Source organism: Cyanistes caeruleus, chromosome 8 (genome assembly GCF_971803275.1).
Source record: "Cyanistes caeruleus chromosome 8, bCyaCae1.hap1.1, whole genome shotgun sequence".
Classification (NCBI taxonomy): domain Eukaryota; kingdom Metazoa; phylum Chordata; class Aves; order Passeriformes; family Paridae; genus Cyanistes; species Cyanistes caeruleus.
The window spans coordinates 34,739,629-34,752,460 of record NC_141708.1 but is presented as its reverse complement, the minus strand read 5'-3'; the positions used below and the strand labels follow the sequence as shown (position 1 = coordinate 34,752,460).

General features: G+C 41.0%; 1 protein-coding gene across 3 annotated transcripts; it reads right to left on the bottom strand.

The window, feature by feature from the left end:
* Positions 1-51: 51 nt before the first annotated feature.
* VPS26A (VPS26 retromer complex component A) lies at positions 52-12,830 on the bottom strand. Of its 3 annotated transcripts, XM_086900171.1 has the most exons (10): positions 12,740-12,793; positions 10,469-10,476; positions 9,480-9,627; positions 7,755-7,827; positions 5,549-5,705; positions 4,932-5,096; positions 4,403-4,509; positions 3,337-3,405; positions 2,637-2,779; positions 57-1,772 (listed from the first exon to the last, which is right to left on the bottom strand). In XM_086900171.1, the coding sequence occupies exons 1-10, from the start codon at positions 12,791-12,793 to the stop codon at positions 1,659-1,661; spliced, it is 1,038 nt and encodes a 345-aa protein (XP_086756297.1). In that variant the 3' UTR covers positions 57-1,658. The 3 variants fall into 3 exon arrangements, with proteins under 3 accessions (XP_086756295.1, XP_086756296.1, XP_086756297.1); XM_086900169.1 differs by lacking the exons at positions 10,469-10,476; positions 12,740-12,793 and adding an exon at positions 12,251-12,616 and having other exon boundaries at positions 52-1,772; positions 9,480-9,629; XM_086900170.1 differs by lacking the exons at positions 7,755-7,827; positions 10,469-10,476 and having other exon boundaries at positions 52-1,772; positions 9,480-9,629; positions 12,711-12,830.
* Positions 12,831-12,832: the final 2 nt, after the last annotated feature.

The window sequence follows — 12,832 nt, the reverse complement described above, 5'->3', positions numbered from 1 at the left end:
CACCGGGCGCCCTCAGGGAGAGCAGCGGCCCTCACACACAGACGAGTCGGCTTTAGTGAGAATACAGCTGGTTTAATAATTCAAATAGCAGCTTAGGATGTTTTTCCCCCCGCTCGTTATACATGGTTGCACAATCTGAGGCTGGTTAAGTACAATCAAGTTGTTCAAAATCATCGTTCCCAGGTTTACGACATGCAAGTGACCATGAAAATATTTGGCTTTTTTTTTTTTTTTTAACTTTATTCTTTTAAGTTTCTGAACAGGCACTTACATGAGGGAGTTGGATTTGCTCTCAGCCGAAGATATCCGCGTTAGGAGTATCCTAGCATAAAGTACACAGAGTCTTTGCTTTATCAAAGTGCCGCAGTAATAAAACAGTTCTTACAGAAATGTAATTGGATTATTTACTTACTCATAAAGTAAGGTTACCAATGACACTTGCACCAGAGTTGAGAAGCCTTGGTTTAAAAGCCAAGTGAACTACAAGTGCAAGTTGCCTTCCTCACAGCAGGCTTCGATTTGTGCCCAAGCCACAGGTCTGGTAACAGACCCCACGCTCTGTGGTGAACAGATGAACACTAACTCCTTTAAGCTACTTCTCCAAACACTAAATGCCTACAAGATGATGATAAAGACAAACAATCTGCCGTGCCAGACAAGCTTCTAAGTTTTAAGACTTGCCTGGCTTGAAATATCTTTGCAGAAGACCACAAAAAGCTTGTTTGCCCTCTAACAGGCTCAGAAAGATGTCCTTTGAGGACATTCTGCCTCTCCTGTCAGGACAGAGACTGACTGTGAAGACAGGGGAATCAATGAAGCCAGGAAGAAACACAGTTTCACATATTTGCAAAATAATCAATGTTACCAGCATTTACTTCATCAATAACTATGTTCAAATACTTTACTCACCACCCTAAGGTGAACTCATGACATCCCTACAGTCACTAATTACTGGGTAAGGAGCCCCTAAAAGTTAGGAGCGACTCACGTGAAAGGCTTAGAGAAGTGTGAGAGAGAGCTGGGCAAAGATGCTTCCCAATACTCTTTGTTACTGACAGATGCAAAGCCTTTTAGAACCACTGGTGAGGTGTCTGAAGGCTCCAATCATAGTGCATGTACATGCAGCTTCACTTAAACCCTGTCTAACACAGTAATTAGGAGATTTTAGGACAAATGCACCATAAACTTTGATTTTTAGTGTGATTTAGTCAATTGTGTCTTAATGCAGTTTCAAAACAAAACAAAGCAAATAAGCAACATTGGAAACAAACATGCAATAAACAACATGAGAGACGGGAAATGCTTCAGTCTACACTGTAGAGATGAGCAGCAAAAATCAAATACACCAGCCTACCATGCATGGAAATAACTAGATTTAAGCTTTTGCATACCCGAGTGCATATAACATTATCAAATAAAAGTAAATGTGCAGTATAAAATAGTAGCTTAAGAAAGTTCCAGTGTTTGAGAAAGCACTTTATTTTAAATGTATATACATACTTGAATGTTTAACTGAAGAATGCTTTAGTAGTATGGTAAACGCAGCACTGCAAGATGAAGGAAGACAGTTGTAATGGGAATTCTGGCCTTCTTTTCCCACAGGCTGCTGCCATCTTTAACCTGCTGAAGCACTGCAAAGTTTTTCAGCTTAGACCAGTTCACATTTCGGGTTGCTCAGCAGATGCTTGTGACTCTGGAGATTCAAATCGCTGGTGGAAGTTTGTCCGCTGTTTCCTCAGCTTCTCAGGAGCTTTTCTCCATAAAATTATTTCCTGTTTGAGGAAGAAAACACTCTTGAAATCAACAGTTACCATTAAGGCAACAGCATCAAGTATCCTAAGGTCCTGATAAACTAGAACTTTCAGGGAAATATAAAAGACAATCAAACACAAGAGCCTACAGAAAAAAAAATGCATTCCCACTACTTAGTGCAGCACACATAAAAGTAATAGAAAGACACCATTATGAAGTTTACGTATCTAGTTACTGCTTGAATACTTGCTATCTTGAGCAGTCACCCCTTCCTTAACTATCCTACCCCCAATTTTAATAGTCTAGAAGAGTTCAAGAAATTTTTCTTCCTCCTTTTCTCAAAATCCAAAGCCTACCATAGCCACTATATGCTCCAGCCACCTCTTGCTTTCCATGTTTAATTATACTGTCTTGTCTACTTTGTAGTAGGAAGATTCTGATCAAGTCCACACAGCTTCTTCCAGCGTCCCTTTTGGCCACACCTTTCCTCAGCATCACCTCATCTTCTCTAACATTTTCAGCCAAATGCCCTAGTCCTTATTAAGACTGTGCAGTTTTGAAGCCAGGCTAATGCAGGAGGGGAGATTTCTCTGCAGGAGTTTAAGGAAGCAAACAAATGCACCCGTAGCTCATTTTACCCACCCCGTGTTTTGTGGGTGTAAGTTCTATGGTACCTAGCATCCTATCCTTGCTGGAATGACATCCAGCATCCCCCTCAGTTCCTTATCTGCAAGGTAACATCACCTACAGAGCTGTCAACACACTTGCCAGCAGAAATGCTTATGCTACACATGAAGCACAGGTGGCTTCTAACCTGCTGAAGGTTCAAAGCAGCATGTAAAACAGCCCAGATAATTCTGCAACAGGACTGCTATAGACCATACCTGCTGTTTGAAGTATCGTCTGTCTTCTTCATCCACAAGCACCAGATTCAAGAAGTACCTCACTGAAAATTTTTTGTTCACATCCCTCATTGTTGGAGTTGGGTCGTAGCCTGCTAAGAACAATCTTATAGGAATCGATTCACCTGCAAAAAACAGAAAGCTCACTTAGTTCCTTACAACTGGAATAATTAATAGTTTCAGAAGGCATGCAAAATATAAGCACAGTTTCCCAAGCACTGTCTGTGCCTGTTCCTTGGTTAAAAAAAACCCAAATGTGCACAAGACAAAAAAGTATCCAGCAAAAAATGAGAAATATAACACTGAGCACAGAAGCAAGGATGAAATGAAAAGTGAGAACCCTTTCTCAGTGCAAGCATGGTAGCCAGGAAAGCCAAAAGGATCAGTGATTTTCAACTCTCTAGAGCTGGTCTACACCATGGAGTCAGGTTTGATGAAAGAATCAGTCACAGAATTTCCAATGGTAAATAAGGTTAGAAGTTACTAGGATCCCAAAGAAATGCCCTAAGTCCATAAAGATGTCTTCTCCAAATAGCAAATTCATCATCATTTCAGCAACCTAAGGAGAAGTGTGGCTTCTCCAGTTAAAAAAAAATGTGTAAGTCCTCTCTTCTGCCCCAGATATTTTAAATAGAATTTTAACACTAAATGCTCACCCCTTAAAACAATCACAGTTATTTACCTTTAACAGGTGCACCATCCATTATTTCGTACTTTGCAATGGTTTCGGTCTCTGTTGTTGTACTGGGTCCTGGTGAAACAAGTTTTCACTGTGAGAACAGTGCTTCAGTTTTAAACATTTACAAAGTTTTATAGCAACAACTTCTATTCTGCAGCATTTAAATTAACACAGCACTGCATTTTTGCTTTTGTCTTGCATCTAAGTTAGACCTGGCTAAAGCAAGCAAAACCCTCTCCTAGGAAGAATATCTCTTTCTTGCTCTCCCCCCACCATGCTGTAACAGAAGAGGCACCAGAGCTTCAAAGGAGCCCTAGAAATGCAAGCTTTAAATAAGGGGCAAGCAAGAAGGTCTGGAATCTTGAAACTGCTCCTCTTGGTGAGCAGTGCCAGCAACTGGTACTGCTAGGCCATGCTCAGACTAGAAACTGAAGGGTTATCAGCCATCTCAAGAGCCAGAAATAAAGTAGAGATTTCTGCCCTTCCTCTGCTGGGAGCTTTCTCACTCTCCATACAAGCTCCCAAGAACCCTAGCTACTGGGGAATGAAGTGCCTCCCTTGTTCCAGTGAGTACAAGCCTGATCTGCAGGAATCACGCTGTTTCTGCTTCAAAGCCGCTTGATATTTCCATCACACCACTTTTTTAGGATGACAGAAAATGACACATTTCTAGATCATGACTGATTTATGCCAAGGTTTACCAAACCCCCTTAACCAGTTAATCCTATAGAGGCAAGGGAGTCTTCAGGATGCATTTTACACCTCTTCCCTTGTTCATTATCTATTAAGGCTGATTAAGCTACTGTACATTTATGCCCAAGTTCCATTTACAAGGGTTCTTCAAATTTGTGAAGAGTCACAGCCCCAAAACAATTAAATGGACTGACAGTGTTGACTACAAAGTATTATTGCCAAAGCACAAAATGCAAATGGTAGTCAAACACCAGTGAGAAAGAAGCTGGTGGAGCACTGGTTCAGCTAGAGCTGCAATTACTGACTTCTCTCCAGGTCTGCATATGGCTCAACTGGCACACAAATTACCATTTCATTTGGACTTTGTTTCTCTTACCAATTCCAGTAATCTCCTTTTTGATCAGCTGCAACTCCATGTGCTGAATTTTTATTCTCACTAAGAGGAAATAAATTTTTCCAACAATCACATCCTTTAAGTGATACCTTTAAAAGAACAAAATGGGGGGTTTTGTTAAAGAATAAACAGAAGTTATACACCTTCTTGAACACAAGTCACACAGGTATTTATCTTCTCTGCCTGGAAACTACTTGGAGCTTACTTCCACACTGAACTAAGCACCTCAGCCAGACCAGAGCAACTACAACACTTCCATCATTCCACCAGTATCAGTAAAGGAAGTGCTATCAGTCATACTGAAAACGCAAAAATTAAATATTTGCTAGTAAGCTTCTTGTTAGTATTGAAGACAGAACAGCCAACTGTATCTCAAAAAGGCCTTTGTGCAATTAGTACTTCGCATTTTAAGTGTCCAGAAGGTGAAGTTGTTCACCACATACACCACATTACACACTGTACCCTTTTATACCAAATTATTTACTCAAATCTATTTTGCTCTGACACTTACTTTGACTTGTTGTATTCAAACTCTATATGGAGACAGTCTTCAATGCCTACTTCCATTTTGATGGAGTTGTTTACATCTGGGTACGTAGCGAGCTGGTGAACAATCAGATCATATTCTTTCACCAGGTCTGACAGCCGTCTCACGATTGTCACTTTTAGAAAATACCTAGGAAGAAAGCCACTGAATTAGCCAGAATTATCCAGACTGACTAAGTAAGAGCCCTCGTGTTCTGGAGTACAGATATTCTTTGAAAAATCAGTGTATAATCTCATAAGACTAAGTAGAAAAGAGTAAGACACCAAAACACTCACATGTGGGAGTGTTTTCTTCAGTTGTGGGTATGGTTTGTGTTTTGTTTTTTTTTTTAAAGGAGAGACATGGACTGTCTTCACTTGATTGAACTGAAGGAATTTGATTTATACAAACAGCATCCAAATTAAGTAGAAAAGATCACACTGTCTTACAATCTCCACAACTCCAATAAAGGCACACTAGCTACTGGCTTTTACATGTTCTATGTAATAACTAAAATGAGGAAGAGGGGGCAGCACAGTTGCTAAATTATGAATTTTCTGCAGGGGAGGAGTGGTAAAAAAAAGGTTTAATGAGTTACAAACCTCAGTCTGACGTTGGCACCAATGTAGGATTCATATGGCTTTTCAACCTGCATGAATTCAAAGTCATAGTTTCTGCTTTGGGTCAGTTCTCCAGGTAAGGCCAGCTCTTTCACTAAGTTTACAAATTCATGGGTATTGCTTTTGTCATTGAAGAGTTCTAAAGTTAGAAAGTTAAGGAAAATATGTTTCAGTGTTATTTTTAGCAAACAAAATTGTCTCTAATTTGGCAGAAGCAGGTGGGAGAGTATAACAGAAGCAATTAACTTAAAATACATGTATTTGACCAAATGTTTTATTCAGGTTTTCTAATTACCTTCAGTTCTAGCAACCTACAGTTAGCATCCCTAAAGAACTAACTGGAATGAAGAGAACACATTGAGAGCTTCACTAGCTTTTTAATGACAGTTTAGCTAGCTTTAATAAGTACTTCTTGCTTTGCATGCTCTGTAATTAGCATTGCCTGGTTTTGGCTTCCAGCATTTATTGCTGCAGGGATAAAACAAAAGCAGTGTCAGGACTGCCTAATTTAGGACAGGCCAGTGATCCTAATCTGGTATGCAGATTAACAACATCTAGCAAATAATTTATTATTACACCTAATCTACAATCAAATGGCTTATTATGACCCCTGGCCTAAGTCAGTCTCTAGGAAACAAAAACAGTTTCACAGCAACATCATCTCCTGTCCCCAGAGCAGTGTCAGTTATTCATTCCTAGATATGTGTCATGCAATTCTCACCAAAAATTACCCTAAAAATCAAAACCCAAACACTTCAGTATCTAAAAATAAGCTTCTCTACCATTCAAAATTGAACATCAGCACTGGTAGTTGGTGTTACACGGACTGAAGTTTTCCAGAAAAGAATAAATGAACTAAACAAACCAACTCAACAGTTTATCACTGCCAATGTGGTACAAACTAACCAGTAACTCCTAATTTCTAATATGACCACAATTGTCTAAAAATGTACTTAATTTGCTGGGACAAGCATTTATCTAATGCTGCATATCAAATAGTTTTTGTGCCAGTCAGTCAGAAAAGCTGTACTCTGAAGAGCTGGTTTAAAATACAGTTTTGATATGGAGTTAGTCTGCAAATAAAAGTAGTAGATCACACTACTGGAATGCTTTCTGCATTTCTATACTAAAACTTGGAAGGATGCAAAAAATCATGGACAAGTACAAAGAGCAGTAGTTTAAACCACTTCTGCATAATTATGTGGAGTTCTCAATGTTGCATGACAAAGTCACAGAAATGCATGAATTTCAAGAAACACTACATCAAATTAAATTAATCTAGAGATTAAAATGTGTAAGTCAATAGTAGATGAAAAACAATCTGCAAAGCTATTGGAAGACAACAAACTAAATGAAGCTGGCAAAGCTGAGCCCCATTTTTCCCCCCTGCCTATATGCCTCATTCCCATCATCCCATTCCCAGTGCTGCTTTATTCTCCAAGTTTAATTTTACAGCCTTACTGATCACAACCTCAAAGCATAAAGCAGCAAATGCCTGTCTCAGTCATATCTGCTACACAGCACTTCAGACACAGACTATTGGAGCCTACTGGCTGATGAGAAATAGAGAATTTGTGAAATTACATTTAAAGTCAATTGTACGAGGCTGAAACTTGACTAATTATTTCCAAGGGGGACAATAATGCAAAGAGTTCTTTGAGAGGGAAAGAATTTTAGCATCAGCCTAAGGGTGCAGAGAGATTACCTAGACTGATAAGAAGTCAGATATAATAAAGATTCCTCATACTTCAACTCTAAGCAGACTTCAGTAGTTATAAGAAATCTACATTTCTAATAGGTTTTATAAACCAACTACCATAAAATTTTTCATAAAAATTTTAAAAGTATTTTGCTATAGGCTGCCTCTTAATATCTTTTCTATGTCTCTTCTCTTTCAGAGAGGACCACAAGTTTAGTTCTCCTAAATCTCTAGTGGTTATTAATCAAACTTCTAACTAGTCTGAAACACAGAATACTCACCAACCCACATGTACATGTTTTTCTCCCAATGACTTTCTGAGAAGCACAAATTAGTATATCACCTGCTTTAAAATAAGGAAAATACAACCTTCCTCTGGCCCTTATCATTCACTGATCAGAACAGGTTCTTTCTGAACTGTTGATAGTCACAACTGCCAAGTTCCATAAACCACAAGCACCTAAAAGCCCCTTTATAGCTTAAACTCACCAATTTGTCCTACAAATTCAATTCTAATTCCTTGGTGCTCTAGTCTCTTCCCATGTTTAAGGGAGACGTTCACCTACCAAGGTAAAAGAAAACAAAACCAAACACAAGTTAAATTTTGTCAACATTTTCACTAACACGATCTCAGTAGAAAGGAAAACATATCAGTACATGCCTATGAAAACCAAGATCTCTTCTTCAGAGCCCTACCTGAGCTTGAAGGCAGCCAAATCAAACAGCTGATCATGAAATTAAGCATTTCCAAGGCACCACTAAAACATTCAAGAAAAATCTAATTATCCATGAGACTGAATTTTACAACTAAAATTGAAACTTTTAAGTCTCAAAATTAAGTATCCAAGCCAGAGCTCAAACAGAGCCAGTCGTGACGCTTCAAAGCATCTCCTGACAGTCCCATTTGGAAGTTCAAAAATTAAATGCCATGAGACTGATTCCTTTCAAGCCAAGTGAGCTTCAGTCCCTTCTCTGGGAGACAGCTAAGTACTGGTGTTGGCTAAGTCAATGAAAAATAACAGAGAATGAAACCTACTATGAAGACTTTCATTTGTGACTCTGAGTCTCAAAAACAGACAAGTAACAATTCCACAAGGTTACTTTGTATTGAAACATGTCAATATTAAGCATATAGAATGTTTTCTTATCAGGCAGTGATTCCTGTACTTCAAAATCCACTATCTGAGTAGGAAGTAAACCACTGGAACAATCTTCGTAGTGAAAAAAAGGATGGGGTAGAGGGAAGCTGTCAAAAAAACTTCTGATCTCCCAGATCTCTTCATGCCACTGTGTCTGTGCTACCCAAACTCATCAGGCACCTCTCAGGCGTCGCTGATACAAACAAACAGCGCTTCATACAGTGAGAATAAGCTTCTCCCACAGTTCCCTGGGTCTGAGGCTCATCTTGTGGCCCTTCACATCCCTGGAAGGATCTTTCTAGAGAAGCAGGATCTTTGTATGGAAAGGTATTGCCAGAGTAGGAAGATGCCCAGTGATACAGGTCACTCAAGATCAAAGTAGGCATTCAGAAGTCAGTCTCAGAACCCAACAATATCCATCTCAAGTCTTCTGAAGGCAAAGTGAATCATAACAGAAATATTCAGAGTGGGAATGGCTCCAGTAAAACAGAGTGATGGCAAGGAGTTCCTAGGTGCAATACTGAATGTAGAGAAATTCCTCTGGCAATCTCCACTTCACTGTCTTTTTTTTCTAGTACGAAAAACTCTTGTTGACTCAGCAGTCAGCTGAACTTCTTATGTTGCTCCTCTGATGAAATCCAGAAACCACTTCAGGTCATGGAACACAAGGCTTATCTTCAGGACATGCAAGTTTTTGACTGTGACAGCCAAAAATTACTGTTACCTGTACTGGATTTTGGAGTTCAGAGGGAAGGGGAAGCAGGGGGATTCAGTCTGAAACACTTTTCTCACCAGAAGCAATGGTAGGATTGCACATCATTGCACAAAAAGCTTATTCATAAATATGGGACAGCTGGAAATAAATGAACAGTTACTATTCAAAAATGTTGAGTTTTATCAGCTGCCTGAATGACTGTGGTTAAAAAAACCATACATAGCAAAACAGTATCCTCTTTGAATAATAACACAAGCTGAAAATGCAGCTCTTGTAGCAGTTTTTCATTTACCTTCCAATATGCATTTGCATGCCAGAATCAGAACAGTAATTAATAGTCACTTTTAAATAAAAACTTACCTTTCCTGAAACAGATTCTCCATCGTAGAAGAGAAAATGCTTTTCTACTTTACCATCTTCTGTTTTGATTTCTGCAGGTTTTCTTGTTTCAGCATCATTAAGTGCAACATCAATCTCACAAACAGGAACGAAAAGGTTTCCAAGAAAACTCTGGAATTACAAGAACAGGACAAATGACTACACAGTGGACACTCCATTTTAACTGTGTAGCTGGGAGGAAAAAAAAACAATAGGGAAGAAACATTTGTGTTTCCACAAAGTAACAAAGCCTTTATGTATCAGAGACCAAAGAAACAGTGATGAGAAAGGACAGCTGTTCATCTTGCAAATAACTGAAGTCAGGTCAGTAACACACAGTGACAGCTCTTAAAAAATACCATATTTATAAAAAGCACACAGCATAATTACCATTACTACTTCTAAATAAACCCAAACACTAGAGAAAAGTAGAATGGAAACAATAACAGGGGACAAAATGTAAAGCCCAAAGCATCCCCCTGGCTGGGGAAGGAGTATAGGGATTTTATTTGCTGCCTCTGCCTACAGACCACAGTTGTCTTAGCAACTTTGAGAGGCAGCAGTTCTTCACACAGCCCACCTCAGCTGCACAAGGCTGCCATCAGAGAGGGGGGTGTCACAAGTTTACCTGTAACACTGCTTCAGGCACGTTTGTCCTCACCTTTCCTCAGCATTCCCTATGCTCGAACTTTTGACCGGCACCAAACACAAGAACACGAAAGATCATCCTTTGATCTTACACAAACACTTCTTACAAGAAGCTGCAAAACAAGTTAGTGGCTCTATGGGAAACTCAATGAGATTAGCGCAAAAGCCAACATTTTCCTCCAAAGATTTAGGCACTAATCTGCTTTGATGTACTAAAGCAGACGACACTTCACTAATTCAGTGTGATTTTTGTGGTTTTTTGAGAAATTACACTATGTTCTCCATGAGAACATCTGCTTCAACCAGATGAATCTGGTATATACGAAACAGTCTGTCCTGGTTTTGGCTGGAGTTGACTTCTTCAAGATATAAGTTCTTTTAATTTCTTCTGATTACAGAAAAATTCTGATTAAAATTACATTTTAATTTCAGCTGATAGTGCTGGATTTTGGATTCAGTCTGAGAATAACACTGATAACACACTGATGTTTTAATTGTTGCGAAGTCAAGGACTTTCTTGTGCTTTATGCTCTGCCAGTGAGGAGGTACACCAAAGATCTGGGAGGGAGCACGGCCAGGACAGGTGACCCAAACCAGCCAAAGGGATATTCCAAACCTTGGAAGATCCTGCCCAGTGTATAAACTGGGGGAGTTACCCAGAAGGGGCTGACAGGGGTGTGACATCAGTCAGCAGGTGGTGAGCAACTATATTGCACATCACTTACGTTTCTTTTTTTTATTATTATCATTATTGCTATTATTTACCATTACTATTATATTTTACTTTGCTTCAATTATTAAATTGTTATCTCAACCTGCAAGTTTTATTTTTACTTCTCCTCCCCAACCCAGCAGGATTTAACATAAAGGAGTAAAAAGTCTTTCCAAGACATTCTGGGGACCTGAAGTTTGAAATGCAGCATAAAAAAACAAAGAGCCTAGGGAAAGATTTGATCTGAATGCTACTGCTTAGCAGTAGGAACACTGAGTGACTTAGTGCTCACCCCTCCTAGAGAGGTGGGGACACAGAGCAAGCTGGAGCTGTAGAACAGTGATTCACACAAGACCAAACTGACTTTGTATGTGTTCACCAATCGGCCCCACTTCAATCCATAAAGATGTATTTAACTCTGAAACCCTGTTATATCTACTACACATTCTGAGGGGAAAGCAGCAGCAGATGTCCCAGCAAGACCATCAGACAGAAGACCAAAATGTCTCCCAAGTCTCTGCCAAGCACAGATTTGTATGGACAACTGAAAAAATATTTCTGGTTTTTTAAACAGGGCACACTAGAAACATTACTGATTCTTGGCTTCTGGGGAAGGGCAAGAGAAAAAGAATAGTTTCAACATGAATTCTAAATTGTAGACTGTTTTAAACACAAGATACTTTTGAGCATGGCCTCATTTTTTCCTTGAAACTATACTTGTTTTCCAGATTAGTCTTATACTCCCCTCTAACTAAACAAGGAAGCACATTACCTTTAAGCAAACTATACAGGATGCTCTCATAGTACCTTCTGAATTACAAGCTGACTATTTAAATGGCCAACCAGACCAAACATTGGTAACACACCACTTCTCAGTGTAATGTAAATATTTCAACTGCACTCCTTCGAGATTAGCCACGATCTCCAGAGAGAACAAGAACATGAAGTAAAGAAGTCAACAGCTGGTATCTCCTCCAGCTGCTATCGAAGATACTGCTGTGGGAAAACTATGCAAAACAAGAAGTATTTTAGATAGCCATCATAGGGCTTTATTACTTTACAGTTGAAGGGAATGCACAGAGAACTGGGGTTTCCAGAAACTGGCCAAATGCCAGGCTACGCTCTTGGTTTTGTGCAACAGACAGACGCTGGAGATTCTGCTACATCAGGACCAAAATCAAGCTGCGTTCAGCCCTGAAGTGTAATAGCTGCACTGAAGGACTTGTGGGAATGCCAGCGGCTGATGGAGGGCACAGAAATCCCAGCTCCTCACGGAGCCTTGAGCGGCTTCTGCCCGCGCAACACAGAGACACACGCTAAGGAGCCCCGAACACCCCAGAAGCACAAAGCCACCGATCCAGACCACTCTTTACAACCCGTATGTTTTTTTAACCTCTTCATCAGAGCACACCGAGCACTTCGCCCAGCCCGGCCGCGGTTTCCTGGAGGGTGTGCTCCCTGAGGGTCGCAGCCCGCAGCTGCCAGCGCTGCCTCACGGCACTGCCGGAAGATCCACCGACAGCCGCAGGTCCGTCCGTGCGCTCTCCCCGACGGCACCACACGGAACACGAGTTTCACGACCAAACCCCGCCCTACCGAGGTCACGCGGGCACTTTTAACCCGCAAATAAAATTAACAACCCCCTAAACCCTCGGCTTTTGGAAGGAAGGAGTGGAAGAGGAGGCACCGCCCTGCCCAGGCCGCCGCCGCCGCCTCAGGCGATGGCGGATCGGTGCTGCCTCCCCCCGCCCCCCCTGCGCCGCACTCGCCATGGTACGCGCCCCTCCGCGCCCCCCTGCCCACCCCTCATAACCACCACCACCACCACCGCGCCCCCCCCCCCCCGCACTCACCATGGTACGCGCCCCCTCCGCGGCCCGACACCAGCCCCGCGCGCACCAACACCAGCCCTCCCCGGCCGCGCGCCCCTGGTCATGTGACCTTACGGCCCCCAGGCCACGCCCACCCCCGCGCC

Excerpts from the sequence above, each read along its gene's own strand:
- VPS26A (XM_086900171.1), bottom strand. The coding sequence starts at position 12,793 with ATGACCAGGGGCGCGCGGCCGGGGAGGGCTGGTGTTGGTGCGCGCGGG. Across the intron at positions 7,828-9,479 it reads GAGAATCTGTTTCAGGAAAG|GTGAACGTCTCCCTTAAACA; the intron begins GTAAGTTTTTAT and ends TTACCTTGGTAG. Across the intron at positions 4,510-4,931 it reads TTTGAATACAACAAGTCAAA|GTATCACTTAAAGGATGTGA; the intron begins GTAAGTGTCAGA and ends GTTCTTTTAAAG.